General features: G+C 42.0%; 2 protein-coding genes across 8 annotated transcripts in view; one reads left to right on the top strand and one right to left on the bottom strand.

The window, feature by feature from the left end:
• SMAP1 (small ArfGAP 1) overlaps nucleotides 1-14,426 on the top strand; it is a 167,871-nt gene extending 153,445 nt beyond the window's left edge. For all 5 annotated transcript variants that reach the window (XM_020897080.2, XM_020897079.2, XM_070450215.1 and 2 more), the window contains 4 exons: nucleotides 4,027-4,154; nucleotides 9,942-10,113; nucleotides 10,961-11,265; nucleotides 13,497-14,426. In XM_020897080.2, coding sequence (XP_020752739.2) covers nucleotides 4,027-4,154; nucleotides 9,942-10,113; nucleotides 10,961-11,265; nucleotides 13,497-13,640 — 749 coding nt within the window. In that variant the 3' untranslated portion in view covers nucleotides 13,641-14,426. The remainder of the gene's footprint in view (nucleotides 1-4,026; nucleotides 4,155-9,941; nucleotides 10,114-10,960; nucleotides 11,266-13,496) is intronic.
• B3GAT2 (beta-1,3-glucuronyltransferase 2) overlaps nucleotides 14,427-27,503 on the bottom strand; it is a 92,854-nt gene continuing 79,777 nt past the window's right edge. The window contains exons 3-4 of one of the 3 annotated variants that reach the window (XM_020897083.2): nucleotides 14,905-15,053; nucleotides 14,427-14,816 (exon numbers count right to left, since the gene is read on the bottom strand). In XM_020897083.2, the coding sequence (XP_020752742.1) occupies nucleotides 14,730-14,816; nucleotides 14,905-15,053 (236 nt within the window). In that variant the 3' untranslated portion in view covers nucleotides 14,427-14,729. Of the gene's footprint in view, nucleotides 14,817-14,904; nucleotides 15,054-15,150; nucleotides 15,291-27,503 lie in introns of those variants that run through there. The other 2 variants (XM_070450213.1, XM_070450212.1) reach the window with 2 other exon arrangements.

Below are 27,503 nucleotides of genomic sequence, written 5' to 3'. Positions count from 1 at the left end.
GGTTCACGTTTATACAGCCTTTCTGCACTTCCTGTCTAGAGAAGATCCTTTAGCATCTGTTGAAGAGTTGGTTTGGTGGTGCTGAATTCTCTCAGCTTTTGCTTGTCTGTAAAGCTTTTGAATTCTCCTTCATATCTGAATGAGATCCTTGCTGGGTACAGTAATCTGGGTTGTAGGTTATTCTCTTTCATTACTTAAGTATGTTCTGCCATTCCCTTCTGGCCTGGAGGGTTTCTATTGATAGATCAGCAGTTATCCTTATGGGAATCCCTTTGTTATTTGTTGTTTCTCCCTTGCTGCTTTTAATATTTGTTCTTTGTGTTTGATCTTTGTTAATTTGATTAATATGTGTCTTGGGGTGTTTCGCCTTGGGTTTATCCTGTTTGGGACTCTCTGGGTTTCTTGGACTTGGGTGGCTATTTCCTTCCCCATTTTAGGGAAGTTTTCTGCTATTATCTCCTCGAGTATTTTCTCATGACCTTTCTTTTTGTCTTCTTCTTCTGGGACTCCTATGATTTGAATGTTGGGGCGTTTCACATTGTCCCAGAGGTCCCTGAGATTGTCCTCATTTCTTTTGATTCTTTTTTCTTTTTTCCTCTCTGCTTCATTTATTTCCACCATTTTATCTTCTACCTCACTTATCCTATCTTCTGTCTCCGTTATTCTACTCTTGGTTCCCTCCAGAGTGTTTTTGATCTCATTTATTGCATTATTCATTTTTAATTGACTCTTTTTTATTTCTTCTAGGTCTTTATTTAAACATTTCTTGCATCTTTTCAATCTTTGTCTCCAGGCTATTTATCTGTAACTCCATTTTGTTTTCAAGATTTTGGATCATTTTTATTATCATTATTCTAAATTCTTTTTCAGGTAGATTCCCTATCTCCTCCTCTTTTGTTTGACTTGGTGGGCACTTTTCATGTCCTTTACCTTTGGGTATTTCTCTGCCTTTTCTTCTTGTTTAGATTGCTGTGTCTGGAGTGGGCTTTCTGTATTCTGGAGGTCTGTGGTTCCTTTTTATTGTGGAGGTTTTACCCAGTGGGTGGGGTTGGATGATTGGTTTGTCAAAGTTTCCTGGTTAGGGAAGCTTGTGTCTGTGTTCTGGTGCGTGGAACTTGATTTCTTGTCTCTGGAGTGCAATGGAGTGTCCTCCTTTCGAAGACAATGGGTTGCTTTTCTGGGCGCCTGATGACCTTAGCTAGCGATCAGAAGTTGTTTTGTGAAGTTTGCTCTGTGATCGGTTATTCTTTTGATGAATTTGTAGGAGAGAAAGTGGTCTCCCTGTCCTATTCCTCCGCCATCTTGGCTCAAATGTTGAGTTTTAAGCCAACTTTTTTCACTCTCCTCTTTCACCTTCATCAAGAGGCTCTTTAGTTCCTCTTTATGTTCTGCCATAAGGGTGGTGTCATCTCTGTATCTGAGGTTATTGATATTTCTCCTGGCAGTCTTGATTCCAGCTGGTGCTTCATCCAGCCTGGCATTTCTCATGCTGTACTCTGCATATCAAAGTTAAATAAGCTGGGTAACGTTATACAGCCTTGATGTACTCCTTTCTCAATTTGGAAGCAGTCTGCTGTTCCATGTCCAGTTCTAACTGTTGCTTCTTAACCTGCATACAGGTTTCACAGGAGGCAGGTAAGGTGGTCTGGTATTCCCATCTCTTTAAGAATTTTCCACAACTTGTGATCCACACAAAGGCTTTAACGTAGTGAATGATTCAGAAGTAGATGTTTTTCTGGAATTCTCTTGATTTTTCTATGATCCAGTGGTTGTTGGCAATTTGATCTCTGGTTCCTCTGCCTTTTCTAAATCCAGCTTGAACATCTGGAAGTTCTCGGTTCATGTACTGTTGAAGCCTGGCTTGGAGAATTTTCAGCATTACTTTGCATGTGAAATGAGTGCAATTGTGTGGTAGTTTGAGCATTCTTTGACATTGCTTTTCTTTGGGATTGAAATGAAAACTGACCTTTTCTAGTCCTGTGGCCGTTACTGAGTTTTCCATATTTGCTGGCATATTGAGTGCAGCACTTGCACAGCATCATCTCTTAGGGTTTGAAATAGCTCAGGTGGAGTTCCGTCATCTCCACTAGCTTTGTTTGTAGTGATGTTTCCAAAGGCCTGCTTGACTTTGCATTCTAGGATGTCTGGTTCTAGGTGAGTGATCACACCATCGTGGTTATCTGGGTCATTAAGATTTTTTTTGTATAGTTCTTCTGTGTATTCTTGCCACTTCTTAATATCTTATGTTTCTGTTAGGTCCATATCATTTCTGTCCTTTATTGTACTCATCTTTGTTTGAAATGTTCCCTTGGTATCTGTCATTTTCTTGAAGAGATCTCTAGTCTTGCCCATTCTGTTTCCCATTTCCTCTATCTCTGCGTTGTTCACTGAAGAAGCCTTTCTTAATGTCTCCTTGCTGTTCATTGGAACTCTGCATTCAGATGGGTATATCTTTCCTTTTCTCCTTTGCCTTTTGCTTCTCTTCTTAGCTGTTTGTAAGGCCTTCTCAGACAGCCATTTTTGCCTTTTTTTGTTTCTTTTTCTTGGCCATGGTTTTGATCACCACCTCCTGTATAATATCATGAACCTCTGTCCATAATTCTTCAGGCACTCTATTAAATCAGATCCCTTGACCAGCGTATGATCATAAGGGATTTGATTTAGGCCATACATTAATGGCCTGGTGTCTTCCCCTAATTTCTTCAATTTCAGTCTGAATTTGGCAATAAGGAGTTCATGGTTTGATCCACAGTCAGTTCTAGGTCTTGTTTTTGCTGACTGTATAGAGCTTCTCCATCTTTGGCCTCAAAGAATACAATCAATCTGATTTCGGTATTGACCATCTGGCGATGTCCATGTGTAGAGTCATCTCTTGTGTTGTTGGAAGAGGGTGTTTGCTATGACCAGTGTGTTCTCTTGGCAAAACTCTCTGTTAGTCTTTGCCCTGCTTCATTCACTCCAAGGCCTAATTTGCCTGTTACTCCAGGTATCTCTTGACTTTCTACTTTTGCATTCCAGTCCCCTCTGATGGAAAAGACTTATTTTCCATAATGAGATTGGAAGCTGTTAAAGTGGAAGCTCTATTGGGATGTAAGTCCCCAAGATGGAGTTGTGATGTTCTGAGCTGTTCCTTGAGGTCATGCCCACAGAGGACTGGGCTGTGCCGGGCCCCACTCCCTGAAACGCCGGTCTCACAGCACTCTGCACTGCATCCCACCCGTACTCCGCTTCACACCTTGTAAATTCTGGGCCGCCATGGGGAACAGGGGCTGATCTGGGGCGTTGGCACCGCCCAGAGGCCCACTGCCCCCATTGCAGAAGGTCACCATGTCTCTATAAAGGATTTATTTCAGTGTTTTGGGGATACTTCCTACAGAATCAGTATGTAGGGCACGTTTGTTTTCTTTGTATCCCTTATGTAACTTTAAATTTTAACATTTCAGACATTTAAAATTATTAATATTTACTTCCAAGGTTAGGTAAACATGATATGAAATGCTATTGGAAACACACACGTGTGCATTTATGAAGAGGCAGCATTTGTAGGAACGTGGTGTCAAATCCCAGCTTAGCCTCTTCCTTCAAATGTGGGTCTGTTTCATCCAGTCCCCATACGGTTATGGGGATTAGATGAATTAATATGTGTAAAGTACTTAGAACAGCACCTTACATGTAAGGAAGCATCAGGACACAGAAAAGTGTGAATAGTCTAGTACCACTGGTGAAAACCTGGTTTGCATACATATCTAGAAACCAGTGGGTAAAAACTATTTGAGAACAAACAAAACTAAAAGTGGTTTCTTTGGGAAAGAGGGTAGAGCCTGGGTAAGAGGGAAGTGTGTATATATGTGTGTATATATATGTACACATACGTATTGTTTGTTTTTTAAAGGAGGGCATACTTATTTTGTTGTTAACTTTCTGAACTTTTCTTTTAACCATAAGTTAAGTTTTAGAATAATGCCGTGTTCCAGGTACTTTAAGAGGTTGTAGAACCTGTAGCACGAGACTCTGTGTTCTTTTCAGATGGGCCTGCCGAGGCGCCAGTGACCAATGGGAGCGCAGTCACGGGGCCAGCCCTGAACGATGACCTGGACATCTTTGGACCGATGATCTCTAACCCCTTACCTGCCACTGTCATGCCCCCAGCTCAGGTACGTGTGAGTGTGCGCTTTTACAGGATCGCTGTGTATTTCCTTTTTGGAAAGTTTCCCTTTTGAGTTGTTTCAGATTTGAAAGCCTCCTGATCTTCAGGCCAGGAGCTGGCAAGCTAAGCCTGCAGCTTGTTTTGCAGACAAAGTATGCTTGGAGCACCGCCACTCCTTTCACTTAAGCATGGTTTGTGGCTGCTTTCCAACAGCAGAAGCAAGTTGAGTATTTTCAGCTAGGCAGTAGTAGATACTCTGACTCACAAAGCCTAAGTAGTCAGCGTCTGAAGTTTGTTAACTCTTTTTAGGCAAACAGAGTTTAGAATGAATAAGTGGGAAAAGTCGAACTATTTCAGCCTTGCCTGTGATCCACAGAGTACTTCCGTAGGAGGTTTTTGAACTGTGGGCATGTGAACATGTGCTAGAATCCAGTTGCTTTTTTCTTGTGCTCTTGTCGGTCCAGCCCTGGACAGTGCTTCCTTCTGTTTCGTACTTTCTGTTTTGTAAATAAGTTCATTTGTGTTCATTGGTGGAGGAAAATGCAGAACAAGAAATTCTAGCAAACTCAATACTCATATTCTTTTTTTAATGAAGACAAATAAGTGATTTTATAGCAAATCTTCCTTTTTTATTTTGATGATTTTTAAAAAATTATTTAGAAGACAACATCTGTGATCAAGATTTTTAAAAAGTATCAGTGATTAAGAAATTTTGACTTACCTTCTTAACATTACATGGAATTTCTTTTTTTTTTTTTTTTTTGCCTTTATTCTTTTTTTAAAAAAAATTAAAGTATAGTTGATTTACAATGCTGTGTTAGTTTCAGGTTTATGGCAGAGTGATTCAGTTACACATACATGTTCTTTTTCAGATTCCTTTTCTTTATAGGTTATTATAAAATGTTGAGTATAGTTTCCCATGCTATACAGTAGGTCCTAGATGTTTGTCTGTTTTATACATAGTGTGTGTATGTTAATCCCAAACCCCTAATTTATCCCTCCCACTCTCTTTCCCTTTTTGTGACCATAAGTTTGTTTTCTATGTCTGTGAGTCTGTTTCTGTTTTGTAAATAAGTTTCTGTTTTGTAAATGAACTTATTTCTTATAAGTTCATGTGGAATAAACTTATTCCACATATAAGTGGTATCATATGGTATTTGTCTTTCTCTGTCTGACTTCACTTGGTATGATAATCTCTAGGTCTATCCATGCTGCTGCCATTGGCATTATTTCATTCTTTTTAAAGGCTGAGTAATATTCCATTGGGCCCCCCTGGTGACTTGGTGGTAAAGAATCCACCTGCCAATGAAGGAGAGGCAGGTTTGATCCCTGGGTCAGGAAACTCCCGTGGAGAAGGAAATGGCAGCCCACTCCAGTATTCTTGCCTGAGAAATCCCATGGACAGAAGAACCTGGCAAGCTGTGGTCCATGGGGTTGCAAAAGAGGTGGACATCACTTAGCAACTAAGCAACAACAAATACTCCATTGTGTATATGTACCACATCTTTATCCATTCATCTGTTGATGGATGTGTAAGTTGCTCCCGTGTCCTGGCTATTGTAAATAGTGCTGCATTGAACATTGGAGTGCATGTATGTTTTCTAATGGTGGTTTTCTCTGGATATATGCACAGGAGTGGGTTTGCTGGATCATGTGGTAGTTCTATATTTAGTTTTTAAAGGCACCTCCATACTGTTCTCCATAGTGGCTGCAGTTTACATTCCTATTAACTGTGTAGATGGTGGTGGTGGTTTAGTCACTAAGTCATGTCCAACTCTTTATAACCCCGTGGACTGTAGCGTGCCAGGCGCCTCTGTCCATGGGATTTCTCAGGCAGGAAACTGGAGTGAGGTGCCGTTTCCTTCTCCAGGGGGTCTTCCCAGCCTAGAGGCTGAGCCCGCCTCTCCTGCCTGTCAGGGAGCTTCTTCCCCACTGAGCCCCTGGGAAGCCGCAGCAGTGTAGGAGTGCTCCCTTTTCTTTGCATCGTCTGCAGCGCGTATTGTTCGTGGGCTCTTTGATGATGACCATTTTGTCTGGAGTGAGGTGATACTTCCCTGTAGTTTTGATTTGCATTTCTCTTAATAATTAGTTACGTTGAGCATTTTTTTCATGTGCTTTTTAGCCATTGTATGTCTTCTTTGTAAAAATGCCTATTTAGATCTGCCCTTTTTTTTTATTGGGTGTTTGGTTTTTTTTTAATATTGAGATGTTTGTATATTTTGAACATTTAATTCTTTGTCAGTCACATCTTTTTTTTAGAATTACAAGTTGTTAAATAACTTTAAATGTTTTTTTCAGCTTTATTAAAGTGTAATTGAAAAGATGCCTACCACCAACTTAACTCATCCATCATCTTACAAATTTCATTTTGGTGAAAATCCCTAAAATCTACTCTCATCAAATTTCATTTATTCAGTACAGTATAATCAACTATAGCTATGTTATGCATTAGATCCTCAGGTCTCATTGATCTTATGAATATAAATTTATTCCCTTGTATTTCCTTCCCTCCCACACCCCCTGACAACCACCATTCTTCTCTGTTTCTTTGGGTTTGCCTTTCTTTTTTATTTTAAAGACTCCACATATAAATGATACCATGCAGTGTTTTCTGTAAGGTGAAATATGGAAACTTTCAGGAACATGGGTTACTTTTAAGCATACAACTTAATATTTTAAATTTAAAATAAGCAACTAGCTTGTTTTAGTACAGCATAATTTTTGAAGTAAAATATTTCCCTTTCTCTAGAAAACCTGAGCCAAATGGGAATATTGGATGGAAAGTTTTACCAAGGAAGAACTCATGTCTTATTAAGAAGACTAATGACATATGTTTTTGTTACATATATTATCATTGTGATAGTCATTGTATAATTAACACTAGAATTGAGCAAATAGATTTCTTAGGAATCATTAGTTTTAAGTGCAGCATTACTGTTTATTTTCAGAAAAAATAGCTTTATTTTATGGCTTTGTCCCATCTCCTCCCTTCCCCAACACAGGAAGGGAGGAGCTGAGTGTTGCTAGTATTGCTCCAGTTAACGTTAATTACCTTGTGAATGTGCACAGGTGTGGGTATGTGTGTGGTAGTAAAACATTGTCTAGTGCTAATACTGTAGCTGTAGAAAGACATGTTTGGGATATGTGACAATGCAAGCATGAAAAGTACTTTCTTTTGGTCTAGTGTGCTCGGCGGGTGAGAGCTGCCTTGCCCCCCCCGGCCGAGGCCCTGTCCAAAGTCAGAGCAGGTGCGGGCCGGAGCAGGCTCTTGCCTTGGCGGCATGAGCCCAGCTGCGGGCACCGCTCCCCTCTGCCCGGGGTCGCCCTGGCCTTCAGGCTCAGGCCGCCTGCCTCTAGCTGGAGGAAACAGGGCGGTTTGTTAAAACCACACCTAATTCTTTTTCTGGAATACTGTTTTTGGACCAAAGTTATGTCCGTTTTATTGAGTCCTCTAAAATACTTTGATAAACAGAATCATCTTCCGTCCAAACTACCTGTGAAGACTAATCCAGACATGGTTTCAAAATGATGTCTTTAAAAATCAGGGGAGGAGGGGTGAGTTCAAGCATGTGTTTTATGCACACGCTGTACGTAGTCTCCTAATTTGGTGGGTTCTGAACCCGGTCTTCTTTCAGTCCTGATTTTCCGAGTGTGGTATGAAATCTGGTCGATTTCCCTCCTGTGAGTATGTGCTGGGCTGTGTTCCCGTCGGCTCTCCATCTGGCTGTGGGGGCTTCCCCGAGGGGCCGGGAGCCCTCGGCTGACCTGAGAGTCCACGAGTACTGCAGGTTGAGGGGAATCATTACAGTGTCCCCAGAGGAGACCTGCGGAGGCCGCTCCTCACCTGTCCTGTCTGTAATATACACGTCCCCACAGCGTCTGGACCCAGGACTGTGGTTTGGCTTCGCCCCAGATCCAGAGAGGCTTTGGCTGGGGTCCTGCGGCCTCCAGGAGTGCGCGCTGACGGGCAGCCTTGTCCTCCTTTGCCTTTGCGTGGCCGTGCCAGCTCGTGGAGCCCCTCAAGCAGACGGCGGGGGGAAGGCTTACTAGCCAGGTTGCCTGCTGTGCCGTGCCCAGCCTGTGTCCACACGGAGGCAGGAGTTCATCAGAAGAAACATCTCCCTGCAGCAGGAGCCTGCCCTAGTGTGAGACGCAGCCGTGGCCTCCCCAGCACTTTGGGTGTTCTCATACTTGTGTATACCCTCCGTGAAGAATAGACCTCAGGGTTTGGGGCAGGTTTTCAGATTGAACAGAAACTTAAAATGGAAGATCTAGTGGATTAGATTAGGTTCATAAAAATATCATGATGTTGTTTTTAAAAAACTTTTTTTCCCCGAAAGATGACAAAATCGGTCATTGCGGGACCCTCTTGCAATCTGCTATAGCTGTAGAAATGTTCTTTATGCTAAAGGATGCTCATTCCTTTTAAGCAGAAACAGAAACTAGGATGGAAGATCACTCAGTGATCTGTTACCTGACACCATGAACAGCAGAGCACGCCTTGTGCTCCCCAGGCTCAGCTGTGAGGCCGTTGTCCTCCCCAGGCCCCCGAGGAGAGCATGGGAAAGTGGAGTGATAGTCCAGGGCCTGTGGGAGCCGTGAGACCCACGCTCTCAGCCCTGCCTTCTGCTGCATTGGTGCTGCAGATGTATTTGATTCAAGCCCACTGTTACATTTGAATCCCATCATGTCTGATTTCTTACACATTTCAGATCTTTTGCAAAGATATGTGGCTTTTTTTTTCCTATCTTAAAATTCTTGCTTAATTTGTTACAATAGATTCAAAATACTGTTCTCCTTAAGTTAGCTTGTGAGCATAATGCTAGGATTCTAATTTATTGGAAGGTTTTTTTAGTGAAGACATTAAATGTTTGATTGTTTAAAAAATTCAAGCCAAATCATAGACATGATTTAACTTCTGTTTGCTGCTCACGTTATTTTATAATTTGAGAAGACTTACCCACTTTTTACTAGCCTTCATAGATTTCTTTGAAACTTGGTATCTAAGTCAATTCCTTATATACAAATGTGATTAAGTATTTAATGACCATATAGATCATTAAAATGAGGTATCAGTTGTGGCTGTGTTATAGCATGTGTGTGTAAGATATAGGAGATTAAGTGAAAATTTTTGTTTTGTGTTAAATGTTCACATGTATATTTGTATTTATTTGTACTTAATCCCTGTCCATAGCAGAATGCAAAGTGTCAGGGAGAGTGTAGGTGGTTGCACTTTTGCTGTTCCTCATTTCTGGGTAGTCTGGAAACATTCTAATGTTGTGGTTAAAATGGATTGGATTAGGTTCATAAAAATATCATGATGTTGCTTTTGAAGAACAAAACTTATTTTTCTCCCAGAGATGACAAAACCAGTCATTATGGGACCTTCTTGCAGTCTGCTGTAGCTGTAGAAATGTTCTTTATTCTAAGGGATCCCCATTCCTTTGAAGCAGTAATTGCTGCAGGAGATGCCCAGACATCCCCCAGGAATCCTGGTCCTCGGGCCGCACCACATGCCTGTTGTTGAAGCCACTGCGGTCAGGATGTGATGGGCAAAGTTCTGCATCAGAGGTTCTGTCTGCTTCGTTTACATTTACAGATTCAAAACAGGAAGTGTCACCCCTTTACCTGCTTGTTGGTCCTGCGTGGGCTTGGGAGTGATTCTCTTCAGTGTCTCCATTTCACCTTCTGTGGTGGTTTAGTTTCTAATTTCACAGCTTCATGTGGATTCCAAGATGGGTGAGCTCTGGTTTGTGATGTGGAATTCAACAGCCTGTTTTGGTATCTGTCTCAGGGGACGTCCTCTGCACCAGCAGCTGCCACTCTGTCTGCAGTGACATCTGGGGATCTGGATCTGTTCACGGAGCAAGCTGCAAAGTCAGAAGAGGTGGCCAAGAAGCAGCTCTCCAAAGACTCCATCTTGTCTCTGTATGGCGCCGGGGCCATCCAGCAGCAGAGTGCTCCTGGTAATTCACCGGAAACCTGCTTTCAGTGCATCCGTTGTGGTTTTAGAATGTCAATTATATTTCTTTCGTATTATTCCTGTGTAATGAGTGCTTCTGTTGTTGCAGTTTGCACAACTACAAAACTGACATGAAAGAAGCATTGGGAAATAGAAAGCATAGACAGGATGCACAAAAGTTTATTCATTTGGGATTAACAGCTTGGTGTCATATTACTTAATATTGTTTCACAAGCCTTACAGGAAATGGATTATCTTTGAAGCATTATTTAAGCTTGATTTGCATGAAGCTTATAACTGTACACTGTGGTATTTTTTTCTCTAAGTTAAGCAGTAAGTCTGAGATAACACATGAAATCAAAAGAACTCTGAGTGTTTTTTTTTTTTTTTTAATATAATTATAAAGAAATACTAGCATGGTAAGATTTACTGTTTGCAGTTTTAATCTGTCATTTCCTCTGAAATAATGGGCTGCATCTCACGTGAACTGAAATTATATGACGTCCCAGCTGCTTCCATTAAAGCCAGACGCTGTCGTCTCCGACTGTTTATCTGGTTGTGAGAGATGAGTGTGCAGATCTTCACAGTGGGCATGTTCTGTGGCCGCTGCACAAGATTCATCCCTGCTAATTTGCTCTGGCTCGTAGCTGATTTGTCTGCTTTCTGGAAGTAACCGGCTCTGAGGGTGTAGGTGAGAGCTGGCCTGAACTGTAGGAGCAGCCAGACCGGAATTAAAGTTTTTGCCGTGGGCAGTTTAGAGGTGGGCGTCCTTTGTCTGTGCTCACTGAGGGCAGCAGTGTGCGATAGCCCTGTTGTCTCATGCGTTTCTTTGCTTGGTTCTTTTGCTGCAGGTGTGTTTATGGGACCCACGAATCTACCGTTTACCTCACAAACACCTGCTGCGTTTCCAGGCTTCCCGTCCATGGGCGTGCCTGTGCCTGCGGCGCCCGGCCTGGTGGGCAGCTCGCTGGGGCCGAGCGCGGGCATGATGGTGGGCGTGCCGGTGCCCAACGGCTTCATGGGCAGCACGCAGACTGCTGTGATGCCGCTCGCGCAGGGCGTGGTCGGGCCCCCAGGGATGGTCGCGCACATGGGCGCAGCCCAGGGGAAATTTGGCCTGCAGCCAGCTCCGCAGAGCCCGTGGAACCTCCCCCAGGTAGGCACCTACCCCCCGCCCCCACCTCTCCAGGGTCAGACCAGGTCTGTCTGCTCAACGGGTTTGTTTGTTTTTAACTCTGAACAGTCTGGCAGAAAGAATTGAGTGGGATAATGTTATAAAAGGTCAAAACTGTCTGATCAGATAGACAAATGAGCTGCCATTGCGCCTGTGTTTAGAACATCCTGTAGAGACTGTTGTGTGGTTTCCATTTTGGATGCCAGCACAGCTGTAATGGTGAGAGTCCCTCATTTGTTTGTATAACAGACAGGCATTATCTTGGGCATCTTTTAAAATTAGCGTGCCAAGCCTTAACCCAGCTCCTTGGTTAGGAGTTTGTGTAGACAACTTAGATCAATCTATCTTTGCTAATAATTTCAAGGGTTCTTGGTAACTTTCACAAATTAGAAAAAAACAAACCCAGCCTTGCATTCTCACGGCACTGTTTCTGAGAGATCTAGGCTGTTCTCCATGGCTACTGTGCATGGATGTATAATCTTTTTGTTCAAATATGTTTGTAGAGTTGTATTTCTTACATTATAATCACATTTATGTTTAAAAAGCATACCCACTAGTTCAGTAATTACCGTAAGATACGAACAAGTCCTTATTTGTGTCCTACGTCTCATGTTACCAGATCCCATTTCTGCCTGTTAGTTCAGAGCTGGGAGACGGCATGTTAGTGTTTCCTCTTTCAAACCCATTCTGACTTCTCTCTGGCTCCACAGACGGAGACCTCAGATGCAGGTTCGTCTCCCACCTTTCTTCTTTGTATGCTTCGTGTTTGATGTTCCTCTGGTATCTGGCTGCCCTTGATTTCTGTTCTCAGCAGCATTCAGAGAATAGGACTGTGTATAGTGATTTTTAATTAACATTAGCAAAATCACTGTATAGCCCATGAATTTTTCAAGTAATTTTTACTATCACTGTTTAAAGGAGTGTTTAAATGACATTGGTCTCTGCTCCCTGGGAATTGTAAGTACCAAATGTCAGTAAGAACCTTTGTGTGGCCAGAATGCTGGTGCAGACCCTGCTCAGGTTAGGGTGGCCGCTGAACCGGGGGGGGGGGGGGGGGGGGGGGGGGGCTACCTGCCTTACTTCTGGGCGTGCCAAGGGGGACGCTCTTGCGGGCCATGAAAGGGGGTTAAAACATCCTTTAGCACCTGGGAAGAAGTGGCCTGCCCCTCCAAACACAATGCCTCACCCGTGATGTGGTTAATATTACTGTCTTTGAAGAACTGCAGACAGATGAACTGTTTTTATTAATACCGTTCAACCCTGAGCACAGGTTTGAGTCCACTGTACTTTGTGGTAAATCTCCCTGCCTTTCCGTCACTCCCCATCAGTCTTAGAAGCGAGAAGGGGAAGGCTCAGGAGCTGCCCTGGTGGTCCTTGTGGTAGAGAATCCGCCTGCCAGTGCAGGAGACGGAGGTTCAGTTCCTGCGATGGGAAGATCCCCTGGAGCAGGAAGTGGCAACCCACTCCAGTATTCTTGCCTGGAGAATCCCATGGAGAGAGGAGTCTGCTGGGCTGCCATGCAGGGGCGGCAAAGGGCCAGACATAACAGAGCACAGGAGGCTTATCATGTACACACACGACTCCAGTCTGGAAGAAAAGTACATGCAACCCTACACCTGTTGTCATATATGAAAATTAACTTTAGATATTTATGTAGTTGGCTAAGCAAAAGAGAAATATGTGTTATGACTTTTTACTATTTAGAAAGTACACAGAGGTATTTAAGACTTGAGTACTGGCAGGAGAATTGCCGTCATACACAGTGCATGGTTTGGAGTATTTTACCTTCAAACATTCCCTTAGTCTTCAGTAGCTAAAAGCACTCTGTTCTCGTGTAGTTGAAAGCTGGAGTAGTATTCAAAGATTGCCTTGGTACTTTTTCACTTGTGGTTCATCTTTGGGGGAGAAGAAACTGAGGCCAGAAAGTGAATAACTATAAACTGATTTGAGATCACTTGGTGGGCAGGGCTAACACATGGAAGGAAATGGAGGCCACGAGAAAGCATTGTGTGGTCATCTGCTTTTACCCCAGGGCTCGGATTGCTTTTCACATGGATGAAAAGTACTTAGAACGGTTATTACACTTCCAAGTCTCACTGTGTCAACTTCAAGTAAAGGCTGCCTCTGGTGAAATACGCTGGCTGTGAAACAGGGTGTAGTGGTGGCTGAAGAAACAAGGGCTGGAAGTTAAGGTGGCTTTTCTGTGTTCACAGGTGAACCAGCAGATGGCTGGCCTGAGCCTGGGTGGCGTGGCATCGGCAGCGGGCTTCGGGCCGTCGCCCAGCACCTCGGCAGGGGCCGCGGGGTGGTCCGGGAGCTCGTCGGGGCAGACGCTCAGCACGCAGCTGTGGAAGTGAGCCCCCGCCAGCGTTCCCACTCCTACACACCTGCCTCCCCTGTCCATTCATGTACATACCTGTTTTTCTTTTCCCCCCTTTGTTCATATGAAGACCTGATTGACCGTGTTGGTCTGTTTGATTGAATGTGCCGTGGTGAAAAGCAGGTTGAGAAACCATCCCTGTCGAGGGCAGCTTTGCTCACAGTTCCCAGGATTTCGCAGACACAGTCTCTGGGAAGCTGCTCAGTCAACGTGCATAATCAGTTTCCCTCTCGATGAAATTATAGCTCTCATGTTTGCATATAAGGGAAGTAGTTATCATGTTAGTAATACCTCTAACAGTATGAGCCCCACCCCCAGATTAGCCAGTAATCCTGTAGGAAGGTACTGTATGATCAAATGTTTAATCATATAAATAGAATGTCCATGTATCACTGAGCACTGTTTTCTAGTGTACCCAGACTCTTTTATGTCACATTCACCTCACTGTGCTGTTGTTATGATGTGCTTAACAGGGAACGTGGTTAGTGAAAGGAAGATAAACCTGGGTGTTATGACACAACTTAGTTGAATGCGTGTTTGAAGAAGTCAGAATTTACCTGCCTTCCTTGGAGTTGGGATCCTTTCCCATGTGTACATAGTGCTAGCAAGAGACCTTTCTCCGCACTAGACGCAAACAGGGTAACTCAACAAGCCACTCAGTCCTTGAAGGTGTATCCAGGTTTATGACAGTGATTGTGTTTACATTTTATGGTGCCTAGTACTGACAGATGTCATATCCCTGTATTAAACAGATGAATCCATAGACCTTTTTGTGTGGGTTTTATTTCCTGTGACATACACTGCCAGCAACCTGACAAAAATTACTTCACGTTGCAAAGTCACAATTGGGAACTTGTCATCTGTTTCAAAAACCTGTTCAGTTGTAACAATTATAAGGCCAAACAGGGGGAATAAAAGTAAGATTCTCAGAGTGGTACCCTGCGTGCCCTCAGCTGTACTGTACAGAGTGTCCAGGTCGTAGGGGAACATGCAGAACAAATGGAGACAGGAGCCAAATCTGCACCCGCCGCGTGGCGTCCCACAGCCAAGGCACAGGGCAGCCCCGTCACACCTCAATCGTCACGGTGTCCAGGTGGTACTTGGGCTCGTTGGCGAGGTTTGCCTTCTCCGTCCGAGTGTGCCACACGAGGACCTGGGGGGAGACCTGGTGGGTAGGCACGCTCAGGCGGACACATGGCAAGGGTAAGGGCGAGGGCAGTTGGCACAAGTGAAGGGAGTACCTTGGTGCAGTTACTTGCTTTTGGTTCCAGTTCTTCAACGGTCGTGATCTGTTTCAAAAAGTCAGATTCCTGCATCCCGGGCTGGGACCCACGGCGCTTAAATACAGCTTTGGGGTTGGACAAGATGACCTGAAGGCTTACAGCAAATCCTTTATAAGAAAAGTTAAAAAAAAAAAGTCTAAGATACTGGTGTACTTAAAAAAATATACATATATAATTTTGGTCACATCAGAACTTGTTTTTTCAGTACCTATTTTGGGCCAAGTCTTGGTTCACAGAGGTGACCCAGAGCATTACCTGCTTGACAGTCTCAGAAGGACAGTCTGCCTTGACACCAGAGTCTGCTGCCCCGATCAAGGTCTGTGCCCGGGGGTGGGGAGGGCCAACTGTAAAGTATAAAGTCTGGCATGTTGTTAAAATAGCTTGTGCAGTTCATGGACGTCATCCTACCTCTGCTTTCACCCTCTGGGAGTGACTGAGGCTGAACGCAGCTGAAAAGCGCATAGACTGCCTGTCCCTGGGGGAGTCCCTACCCTGCTGGACCTCTGATAACCTCCCCTTGCCCCTGCCGAAGGCAGCACTGCTCTGATGGCCCTTGGGGTCAGAAGACTGCGCAATACAAGTCAAGTCAGTTAGCTGGGAAATGAATACTCTGTGATCATCATTTGCTGGAAGTTTTCAATTTGATTCCATCTTAAGGGGGTCGGGGCTGTAAGTTCAGGAGATATCAGCCCATCTGATAAATTCTGTTTCTGTATTTCATTTTTCAGGGAAACAGATTAGTGTCAGTTTCCTTAAATGATCTGACCTTAAGGAAAAGCCATTACTATCTAATCTGTAGTTTAACAAAGTCAGTGTTAAAGACTCGGCCATGAAGTGCCACAAGGTGTGTCTGCAAGCAGCCGTCACAGACGTCGTGATTGTTAGAAGGCTGACGCCTGACCTCTGCCCCTCACGCCTAAGCTGACTGTAAAGCCAGGCACCTTCTACAGTTAGGAGGACCAATCCCCAGGAACATTTTCTTAGCAAGTTTTTGCCCTTCCTTACATGAACTGAGGTGATTTATGCTGCTTTTTGCAAAAGTATCGTTAGCCAAGCATGGGATGATTGCAGTCAGCCGGGGTAGCTGTGGGAATGCCCAGCGGCATCCTCTCAACCTCTGCAGGTGCCACCTGGCCCGACCCGTGCTCCCAGCCCCGCTGCCTTCTGGGGAGACACCACTGTGCCACTTACAGACTCCGGTGGGTACAGAGGGCCTGAGTGGGGCAGAACAAGGAGATGATTGCAAATTACAGCCATCCCAGGACTGGCCTGATGTATCCACCAGTCCCGGCGGGGACGGCATGTCCTGACAGAATGCGGAGTCAGCAGCCTCCATTTCCTGTGGGTCCTTGTGGCTGAGAACTGGCCCAGCCACTCAGCCTTTCTTGATTCTGAAACCCCCATTTCCTCATCCACGAGAGGCGTCACACCCTCTCCCCTCAGGTCTGATGTGAAATTAGGGAACAGAAAGACCCCACTAACTGCACAGCTCCGTTCAGAAGACCCTAAAACACATAAATGTAAATTCCATCGTAAATATTATTAATATCATGAGGGGAGGTGGCATAGGTCACCTGTATTTCACCCCACTTTGCTAACAAATCTGAAGCCTTCCTCATGTAGCTCCAACAGTCATGGGTCCCCCAAAAGCCAAAGGTTCAAATTAACACAATAAAGTGACTTCTACTCAGTCAACTCAGATTAAGGATTAAAAGGTTTCTGGTTTTCTAAATGTTTTCTCAGTAAGCTTCATTCTCTTTTCCTAATTCAGCACCTGCCCTTCTCAAGGGCAGGAGGTATATTTTTCCTGGTGTATTTCTCACATGGCTTCAAGGTACTGATTTTATTTTCTCATTCTCATTAAAAAAAGCAAAAACAGGATCCCAATTGTACAGAAGCCACTGTGAAAATTATATGAAGCCGCTTTGATCTGTTCCCCTTCCTTTTCCCTAAGATTAACACATTCATCATCATGACCACTGGAGGATTCAGTGTTTTCTCGATTTCCTTAGCTCAGGAATATCCTGCAGGCTCTTAACAGCAGTTCTGAGGCAGAGTCCACTGCTCAGGCAAAGGTGACGGCCAATGGGAAGCTGCACGCTGCTTTGCTGCAAGGCCCTGTCCTGGCCCCACTGAAGCGTGGGGTACAGGCTGGTGGCCAGCTCATCACCACAGCAGAGTGGTTTTCTATGTAATACAAAGTGGGTTGGGGGGCAGTTCAGACCCCTTCCCCCTTTGCCAGGCCTTGCTCGGTGAGGTCTCCAGAGGAAGCGGTCACAGCAGCACCAGAAACCACTCAGGCCAAGCCCTGGGCATCGTCTCAACCTGCTGTAAACCTCGGAGTGAGGACTCACCTTCTGAAAGCTGAGCAAGCATCCTAAACCATTGTTTCCAACAGTTTTCTTCATTTCCAGGTATTTATGCCTCAAGTATATACCCTTCCTTTTTGTCAGTGAAATTGAAATGTTGGCTTTAAAAATGTTTTTCAGAAGCTTTTGAGATTCTGGGAGCCTTACAAAAATCATGGGAGTAGGACTCTCTATTCTGGTCAGTTGGGTAAAAAATGAAGGTACATATACACCATGGAATATTACTCAGCCATTAAAAAGAATTCATTTGGTTGCTCCCTTTCACAGAGCAGGATCTCCTGGCTTCCACAGATGGAATAGGGCAGGGGGAGTCTAGTCCCTCCCAGTCAGAAGCACGGGCTGGCCCAGCGTGTATTCACCACCTAAGGACATACGGCTAAAGCCGCAAGGCCTGGGTTTCTCTGTTGCCATAAAAACCAGACAAAACATTTGAAAAAGTAGTTTCTAGATGTTGGGAAAGAGGTGCACAGGACAGATCTCCAAGAAGAGAGACAGATGTGAGCCCCAGATTGCTTCCTGATGCGTGTTTCAAGGCTACACCCCTGGGAGGGGAACACACACAGCCATGCTGCCTCCGAGCTAAGAACTCGGGGAGGACAAGACACCTGGAAGTCATGGGGCATCACCCTGGGGAGCAGGAGCGTGGCTGTCTGCAGAGCGCTTGCCCCCAGTCCCACTGGGCCTGGTCAGCAGAGGCTGCTGAGACTCCCGAGGCCAGGACAGGAAGCACTGGAAAGAGGCAGGTGGATCGGTCCCCGGAGGCCTGTCGGGGCTGGACTGGCCACATGCCCCACAGCCCGCGGGCTGTGCAGTGGGCAACAGCAGGGCACCGGGAGAGTGCCCACACGGCCGCTGGTCCACCGTGAGGCTGGACGGGCACTAAAAGGAAGCCTGGGCTGGTTTTGCCTACATTCCTCAAGGTAAGCCTGGAAAAGAGCAGAAGGTTTCTAAGTAACTTCATGTATCCCAGCGAAAAAGCTAATAGTAAATTACTCATATGACCTACAAACACATAATTATATACACACCCACATGTGTATAGTTACATATGGGTGTGTATTTCCTGTTTTTTTGTGTGTGAAGTTGCTCGGTCGTGTCCGACTCTGCGATCATGTGGACTGTAGCCCACCAGGCTCCTCTGTACATGGAATTTTCCAGGCGAGAGTACAGGAGTGAGGTGTCATTTCCTGACCTAGGGGATCTTCCTGACCCAGAGATTGAACCCAAGTCTCCAGCATTGCAGGCAGATTCTTTACCACCTCAGCCACTAGGGAAGCCTATGTGTGTGTATATATGTATGTAAAATATTTATATATACATTAATTTTTACATACTTGTGTGTATATATGTATGTAAAATAAATATATATAAAATACAATCTATTATAAGTAACTGAACACATATTTTTTTCTAGTACCTATCAACAAACTTTTAAATGCCTCAGATACAAAAATGACCAGATGAGCAAAGAAGCAGGGAATTATAATCCCATACTCAGTCAACAGAAATGACACAGATGATAGAAGTATAGAACAAGGATATTAAAACATTATAAAAACAGTTAAGATGTTCAAAAAGGTAGGGGAAAGGTTAAGCATGCAAAGTAGAACAAAGGTCACTTTGATGAAATACAATGAAATGAAAAATACACTAGGTGGGATTAATAGTTTATAAGACACTGCAGAATAAAAGATTAATAAATAATAGAAACCAAATAAACACAAAAGGAAAAACACTAATACACACACACACATGTGTCATAGAAACAGAATGGAAGGTGGGAGCAGGGGATAGAAAAAAAATTTTTTTGAAGAAATAGCAACTGAATGTTTAAATTTGAAAAAGGAAAGAATATTAAGACAACACTGTCAACCAACTTGACCTTAAATTTGTCACTTAGTAAATTCTGCTTAGTCTCTGAGTCTAGTCTGACTCTTTGCGACCCCATGGACTGTAGATTCTTCAGGCAAGAATACTGGAGTGGGTTACCATGCCCTCCTCCAGGGGATCTTCCCAACCCAGGGAAGATCAAACCCAGTGATCAAACCCAGGTCTCCCACATTGCAAGTGGGTTTTTTACCAGCTGAGCCACAGGGAAGCCCAAGAACACTGGAGTGGAAGGCTATCCCTTCTCCAGGGGAACTTCCCGACCCAGGAATCAAACCAGGGTCTCCTGCATCGCAGGCGGATTCTTTACCAGCTGAGCTACCAGGGACCCCGCCCAACACAGCAGAATACACTTTCTTTTCAAGTGCACATGGGATATTATTAAAATAGGCCTTAGTCTGGGCCATAAGTCAAGTCTCAATAAATGTAAAAGAATGCAAATTGCCCCAAATATTTCTCTAATCACAATGAAAATAGAAATCAATAATATACAGATATCTGGAAAATCTCCCAAATATCTGGAAACTAAACCACATAATTCTAAATACAAATCAAAGAAAAGAATGGAAAAAAGTAAACAAAACAAAAACATCAAAATTTGTGAGATTCATCTAAAGCAGTACTTAGGTGAAAAATTATTTTTAAAAGCACTAGAGACTTCCCTGGTTGTCCAGTGGCTAAGAATCTGCCTTGCAATGCAGAGGATGCGGGTTCAACCCTTGGTAGGGGAACTAAGATCCCACATGCCAAGAAGCACCTAAGCCTATGCATCACAACTAAAGAATCGTGCACCTCAACAAGAGACCCTTCGTGATGCAACAAAGATTTCAGAAGCCAGGATGAACATTCTGCATGCCACAACTGTGACCTGAGCAGTCAAATGGAGTTTTTTATAAAGCACTAAACATTTGTAAAATCTTTTTATTGAGGTAACATTGGTTTATGATGTTATATTACCAGAAGATCCAGCAATCCACTCCTGAGCATGTACCTGGAGAAAACTATAATTTGAAAATATATATGCCTCCCCCTCCCCAATGTTTGTGTTTATGCTTAGTCGCTCAGGCGTGCTTGACTCAGCGGCCCTTTTCAGAGCAGCACTATTTATAATAGCCAAGGCATGGAGGCAACCTCAATGTCCAACAGAGGAATGGGCAAAGAAGATGTGGTACAATGGCGTATCAGTCAGAAAAAGGAGGAAAGAATGCCTTTTGCAGCAACACGGATGGGCCTAGAGATTATCAGACTAAATGGAGTAAGCCAGACAGAGACAAATACCGTGATATCGCCTCTATGTGGAATCTAAAATATGATACAAGTGAACTGATTAACAAAACCAGAATCTGACTCACAGGCATAGAAAACGAGTTTATGGTCACCAAAGGCATAGAAAATGAATTTATGGTCACCAAAGGGGAAAGAGGGAAGATAAATTAGGAGCTTGGGATTAACATACACATACTCCTGTATATAAAATACATAACCAACATGGATTTACTGTACAGCAAAGGGAACTGTACTCAATATCTTGTAATAACCTATCTGGAAGAGAATGTAGAATGAAAAAATATATATGTATAAAACAGAATCACTAGAAACATAAGTTTCATGTGTACAATATTATAGTTCAACTTCCATATACATTGCAGTGTGATCATTACAAAAAGCGGACTCCACCCATCTGGCCCTCTCTCTGGCAACCACTACTCTGTTCTCTATATCTACGTGTCTCTCTGGTTTGGTTTGTTTGTATATTTTTGTATTTGTGTATTTTTAGATTCCACACATGAGTGAAATCATACCATATTTAAATGTCTTTATCTGATTTATTTCACTTAGCATAATAACTCTCAAAGTCCATCTGTTGTTGTCACAAATGGCAGGATTTCATCTTTTTCTTTTTTTAAATAGCGGAGTCTGTTGGGTATATTACCACATCTTCTTCATCCACTCCCATTCACTGAGGGGCACTTAGGCCGTTTCTGTGTCTTGGCTATTGTAAATAATACTGCAATGAACAGAGGCTGTATGTTTCTTTGAATTAGTGTTTTTGTGTTCCTTGGATAAATATCCAGAAGTAGAATAGCTAGAAGTTAATCATTCTTAATGTTTTTTAGGAATCTCCATTCCATTTTACATACCATAGCTGCTATGGTGCCTGTGCTAATTTACATTCCCACAAACTGTGTGGGAGTGTACCCTTTTCTCCACACCCTTTCCAACATTTGTTTTTCTTGCCCTCTTGGTGATAGCCATTCTCACGGGTGTGAGATGGTATCTCATTGGGCTTTTGATTTGCATCTCCCTAATAATTAGTGATGTTTAACATCTTTTTGTGTGCCTGTTGGCCATCTGTATGTCTACTTTGGAAAAGTATTCAGATCTTCTGCCCAATTTTTAATCAGGATTTTTGTTGTTATTCTTGAGCTGTATGAGTTCTTTACATATTTTGGATTTTAGTGCCTTATCAGGTATATGATTTACAAATATCTCCCATTTGGTAGGTTGTCTTTTCGTTTTGTTATGATTTCCTTTGCTGTGTGTGCAGAAGCTTTCTAGTTGGATGTAGTCCCAATTGTTTATTTTTGCCTTTGTTTTCCTTGCCTGAGGAAACACATCCAGTAAGATATTGCTAAGGTCAATGTAAACAATATACTGCTATGGTTTCACCTAAGAGCTTTGTAGTTTCAGACCTTATGTTCATGTCTTTAATCCATTTTAGGTTAATTTTGTGTATGGTGTAAGCTGATGGTCATGTTTCACTGTTTTGCATGTCACTGTCTAGTTTTCCCAACATCATTTATTAAAGAGCTGTCCTTTCACCATTTTATGTTCCTTGCTCCTTTTTAATGTGTTAATTGTTCATATACATGTGGATTTATTCCTGGGGGCTCAATTCCATTCCATTTATCTATGTGTCTATTTTTCTGCCAATACTATGGTATTTTGATTACTATAGCTTTATAGTATAATTTGAAATCAGGGAGCATGATACCTCCAGCTTCATTCTTTGTCACTGTATTTTTTTTTGTTTGTTTTTTGGCTATTTGGGAGTCTCTTGTGGATCCATATAAATTTTAGAATTCTTTGTTCTATCCATTTTCTGTGGAAAATGTCATTGGGATTTTGATAGGGATTGCACTGAATCTGTAGATTGAGGCATGTGATTTTAACAATGTTAATTTTTCCAACCCATGAGCATACATTAACTCCACTTCTTTGCATCTTCAGTTTCTTTCATCAGTGTCTTATAGCTTTCAGTATGCAGGTTTTTTACCTCTTTGGTTAAATTTATTCCAAGGTATTTTTTAAAATTATAAATGGTATTTCTTAATTTCTCTTTCTGATAATTCATTGTTAGTATATAGAAACAACTGATTTCTGTATACTAATTTTGTACCCTGAAACTTTACTGTATTCATTTATTACTTCTAATAGTTTTTTTTTTTTTTTGATGGAGACTTTAGGGTTTTGTATATATAGTTATCATATCATCTGTAAGTAGTGACTGTTTTACTTTTTCCTTTCCAATTGGTGTGCCCTTTATATCTTTTTCTTGACAGCTCTGGCTAGGACTTCTAATACAATGTTAATAAGAGTGGTGAGAGTGGGCAACCTTGTCTTGTCCTGATCTTAGTGATACCTTTCAGTTTTTCATAGTTGAATATAATGTTAGCTGTGGGTTTGCCATATATAGCTTTTATTATGTTATATATGTTCCTTCTATACCCATTTTATTGAGAGTTTTTCTATGAATGGGTGTTGTATTTTGTCAAATGCTTTTTCTGAATCTATTGATTATATATATATTATATATATAATATACATATATCTTTCATTTTGTTAAGGTGATGTATCATGCTGATTGATTTGCAGATGTTGAACCGTCCTTGCATCCTTAGAATAAATCCCACTTGATCATGATTTATGATCCTTTTAATGTAGTTAGTTTGCTAATATTTTGTTGAGATTTTTCGCATCTATGCTCATAAGATACTGGTCTGTAATTTTCACTTTTGTCTGTTTCTTTTTTTGCTTTTGGGAACAGGGTAATGTTGACTTCATTATTATTAAGTTATGCAGCATTCCTTCCTGTTCAAGTTTCTTGGGAAGAATTTGAGAAGCACAGGTATTAAATCTTCTTTGAATTTTTGGTAGAATTCTCCTGTGAAGCCATTTGGTTCTGGAGTTTTGTTTTTAGGGGGGTTTTCTTGATTACTGGTTCAATCTCCTTCCTAGTGATTGGCCTATTCATAGATTCTGTTTCTTCATGATTCAGTCTTAGAAGATTATATGATTCCTAGACTTCATCCATTTCTTCTAGGTTATCCAATTTGTTGACATACAGCTATTCATAGTATTCGCTTATAAAACTTTTTCTGTTGTGTCCTTTGCAATTTCTTCTCTTTCATTCCTGATTTTATTTATCTGATTTGCTTTTTTTTTTAACATTTTCAAAGAATCAGCTCTTAGTTTCCTTGATCTCTTCTATTGTCTTTATAGTCTGTATTTCATTTATTTCCACTGTTAGCTTCACTATCTCATTCCTTCTGCTCACTTTGGGCTTTATTTGTTCTTTTTCTAGTTCATTTAGGTATAAGGTTAAATTGTTCGAATTTTTCTCGTTTCTTGAGACAAGTTTATATTGCTATAAAATTCCCTCCTAGTACCATTTTACTGCATTCCATAGATTTTGGTACTTTCATCTTCATTTGTCTTTAGGTATTTTTTAATTTCTCCCTTGATTTCCTCATTGACCCAAGAGTTATTCAGTAGCATGTTCAGAAGTCTCTACATATTTGTCATTTTTCCAGTTTTCTGCTTATAGTTGATTTATAGTTTCATACCATTCTGGTCAGAAAAGATGCTTGCTATGATTTCAGTATTCTTAATTGAGGCTTGTTTTGTGACCCAACATATGATCTCTCCTTGAGAATGTTCCATGTGCACTGGAGAAGAGTGTGCATTCTGCTACATTTGGATGGAATAGTGTGTATAAATCTATAAAGTTTATCTGGCCTAATATTTCACTTAAGGCTGTTGTTTCCATGTTGACTTTTGTCTGGACGATCTACCTGCTGATGTTAGTGGAGCGTTAAAGCCTCCTACTATTATTGTGTTGCTGTAAACTTTTCTTTTTCTTTTTCAGTTCAGTTCAGTCGCTCAGTTGCGTCCAACTCTTTGTGACCCCATGAATTACAGCACGCCAGGCCTCCCTGTCTGTCACCAACTCCGGAGTTTACTCAACCTCATGTCCATAGAGTCGGTGATACCATCCAACCATCTCATCCTCTGTCGTCCCCTTTTCCTCCTGCCTTCAATCTTTCTTTTTAGGTTTGTTAATAATTATTTTGTATTTTCTGGTGCTTCTATGTTAGGATACACACACACACACACTCCTACACACATATCTGTTACATTTTCTTGATGAATTGTTTCTTTTATCATTATATACTGTCCATCTTTGTCTCTTGCCATTTTTGGCTTGAAGACTAGTTTAGCTGATATGAGCATGACTATACCTGGTTGCTTTTGAGTATCATCTTTCATCCCTTCATTTTGAGTCTGTGTTTGTCTTTAGAGCTGAGGTGAGTCTCTTGGAGGCAGTATATACTTGGGTCTTATTTTTAATCCATCCAACCACTCTATGTCTTTTGACTGGTGAATTCACCTCATTTACATACAAGGTAATTAATAAATTCAGACTTAGTACTGCCATTTTAGTCTTTTGCTTCTCATTGCTCTGTATCTCCATGTTGCTTTCTCTTTATATTTGTCTGCCATGTTAGTTTGGTGGTTATCTGTGATGTTTTTCTCGGTTCCTCATTTTTTATGTTTGTGTTTCTACCCTACATTTATGTTTTGTGGTTACAATGAGAATTGTATAAAATGCCTCAAATATAAAATAATACATTTTCTTCCACTTGCATCTCATTTTCATTTGCCTATGTCATTCCATTCTTTTCTTTTTTTTTTCCTCTTCTATGTTTTTGTTGTCTTAAATTGTGTGTGTGTTTAGTCGCTAAGTCATGTCTGACTCTTTGCAACCCCATGGATTGCAGCACACCAGACTTCCTTGTCCTTCACTATCTCCCGGAGTTTGCTCAAATCCATGTCCATTGAGTCAGTGATGTTATTGAACCATCTCATCTTCTGCTGCCCCCTTCTCCTTTGGCCTTCAGTCTTTCCCAATATCAGGATCTTTTCCAATGAGTTGGCACTTCACATCAGGTGGCCAAAGTATTAGAACTTGCATCAACAGCAGTCCTTCCAATGAATATTTAGGGTTGGTTTCCTTTAGGATTGACTGGTTTGATCTCCTTGCTTTCCAAGGGACTCTGAAGAGTCTTGTCCATCACAATAGTTTGAAAGTATCAATTATTTGGCACTCAGCCTTCTTTTAGGTCCAACTCTCACATTCATACATGACTACTAGAAAAGCCATAGCTTTGACTGTAGAGACCTTTGTCGGCAAAGTGATGTTTCTGTTTTTTAACATGCTGTCTAGGTTTGTCATAGCTTTCCTTCCAAGGAGCATCTTTTTAAATTTCATGGCTGCAGTCACCATCCACAGTGATTTTGGAAACCAAGAAAAGAAAATCTGTCACTGTTTCCACCTTTTCCCTTTTAACTGCCATTAAGTGGTGGGACCAAATGTCATGATCTTAGTTTTTTTTATTGTCGAGTTTCATGCCAGCTCTTTCACTCTCCTCTCACTCTCATCAAGAGGCTCATTAGTTCCTCTTCACTTTCTGCCATTAGAGTGGAGTCATCTGCATATCTAAGGTTCTTGATATTCCTGGAAATCTTGATTCCAGTTTGTGAGTCATCCAACCTGGCATTTCACATGATGTACTCTGTATATAAGTTAAATAAGCAGGGTGACAGTACACAGCCTTGATGTACTCCTTTCCCTATTCTAATCCAGTCAGTTGTTCCACATAAGGTTCTAACTGCTGCTTCTTGACCTGCCTACAGGTTTCTCAGGAGGCAGGTATTAAGCTGTGGTATTCCTATTTCTTTAAGAATTTCTACAGTTTGTTGTGATCCACACAGTGAAAGTCTTTAATATAGTCAATGAAGCAGAAGTAGATGTTTTTCTGAAATTCCCTTGCTTTCTTTATGATCCAATTATTGTTAGCAATTTTATCTCTGGTTCCTCTGTCTTACTAAATCCAGCTTGTACATCTGGAAGGTCTCAATTTATGTACTGCTGAAACCTAGTTTGAAGGATTTGGAGCATAAACTTAAACTATCATGTGAAATGAGTGCAATTGTCTGGTAGTTTGAACATTCTTTGGCACTGCCCTTCTTTGGAATTGGGATGAAAACTGACATTTCCAGTCCTGTGGCCACTGCTGAGTTTTCCAAATCTGCTGACATATTGAGTCCAACATTTTAAAAGTATCATCTTTTAGGATTTGAAATAGCTCAGCTGGAATTCCATCACCTCCACTAGCTTTACTGGTAGTAATGCTTCCTAAGGCCCTCTTGACTTCACAGTACAGGATGTCTGGCTCTAGGTGAATGACCACACCATCATGGTTATCCAGGTCATGTACAGTTCTTCTCTGTATTCCTGTTATCTCTTCTTAATCTCTTCTGCCTCTGTTAGGTCCTTGCTGTTTCTGTCCTTTATCATGCCCATCTTTGCATGAAATGTCCTCTTGATATCTCCAATTTTCTTGAAAAGATTTCTAGTCTTTCCCATTCTATTGTTTTCCTCTGCTTCTTTGCATTGTTCATTGAAGAAGGCTTATTCTCCTTGCTATTCTCTGGAACTCTGTATTCAGTTAGGTATATCTTTCCCTTTCTCCCTTGCTTTTTGCCTCTCTTCTTTCCTCAGGTATTTGTAAAGGCTCTTCATAAAACCACTTTGCCTTTTTGCTTTTTTTTTTCCTTTGGAATGTTTTTGGTCACTGTCTCCTGTACAATGTTATGAACCTCTGTCCATAGTTCTTTAGGCACTCTGTCTATCAGATCTAATCCCTTGAATCTATCCGCCACCTTCACTGTATAATCATAAGGGATTTGATTTAGGCCATACCTGAATGGTCTAGTGGTTTTTCCTACTCTCTTCAATTTAAGTCTGAATTTTGCAATAAGGAGTTTAAACTCTGAGCCACAGTCAGTTCTAGGTCTTGTTTTTGCTGACTGTACAGAGCCTCTCCATTTTTGGCTGAAAAGAATATAATCAATCTGATTTTGGTGTTGTCCATCTGGTGATGTCCATGTGTAGAGTCTTCTCTTGTGTTGTTGGAAGAGGGTGTTTGCTACGACCAGTGCGTTCTCTCAACAAGA

The sequence above is a fragment of the Odocoileus virginianus genome, chromosome 19 (assembly GCF_023699985.2).
Source record: "Odocoileus virginianus isolate 20LAN1187 ecotype Illinois chromosome 19, Ovbor_1.2, whole genome shotgun sequence".
NCBI classification, from domain to species: Eukaryota; Metazoa; Chordata; class Mammalia; order Artiodactyla; family Cervidae; genus Odocoileus; species Odocoileus virginianus.
The sequence above is the reverse complement of the archived record's forward strand: the minus strand, read 5'-3'. Positions and strand labels throughout refer to the sequence as shown.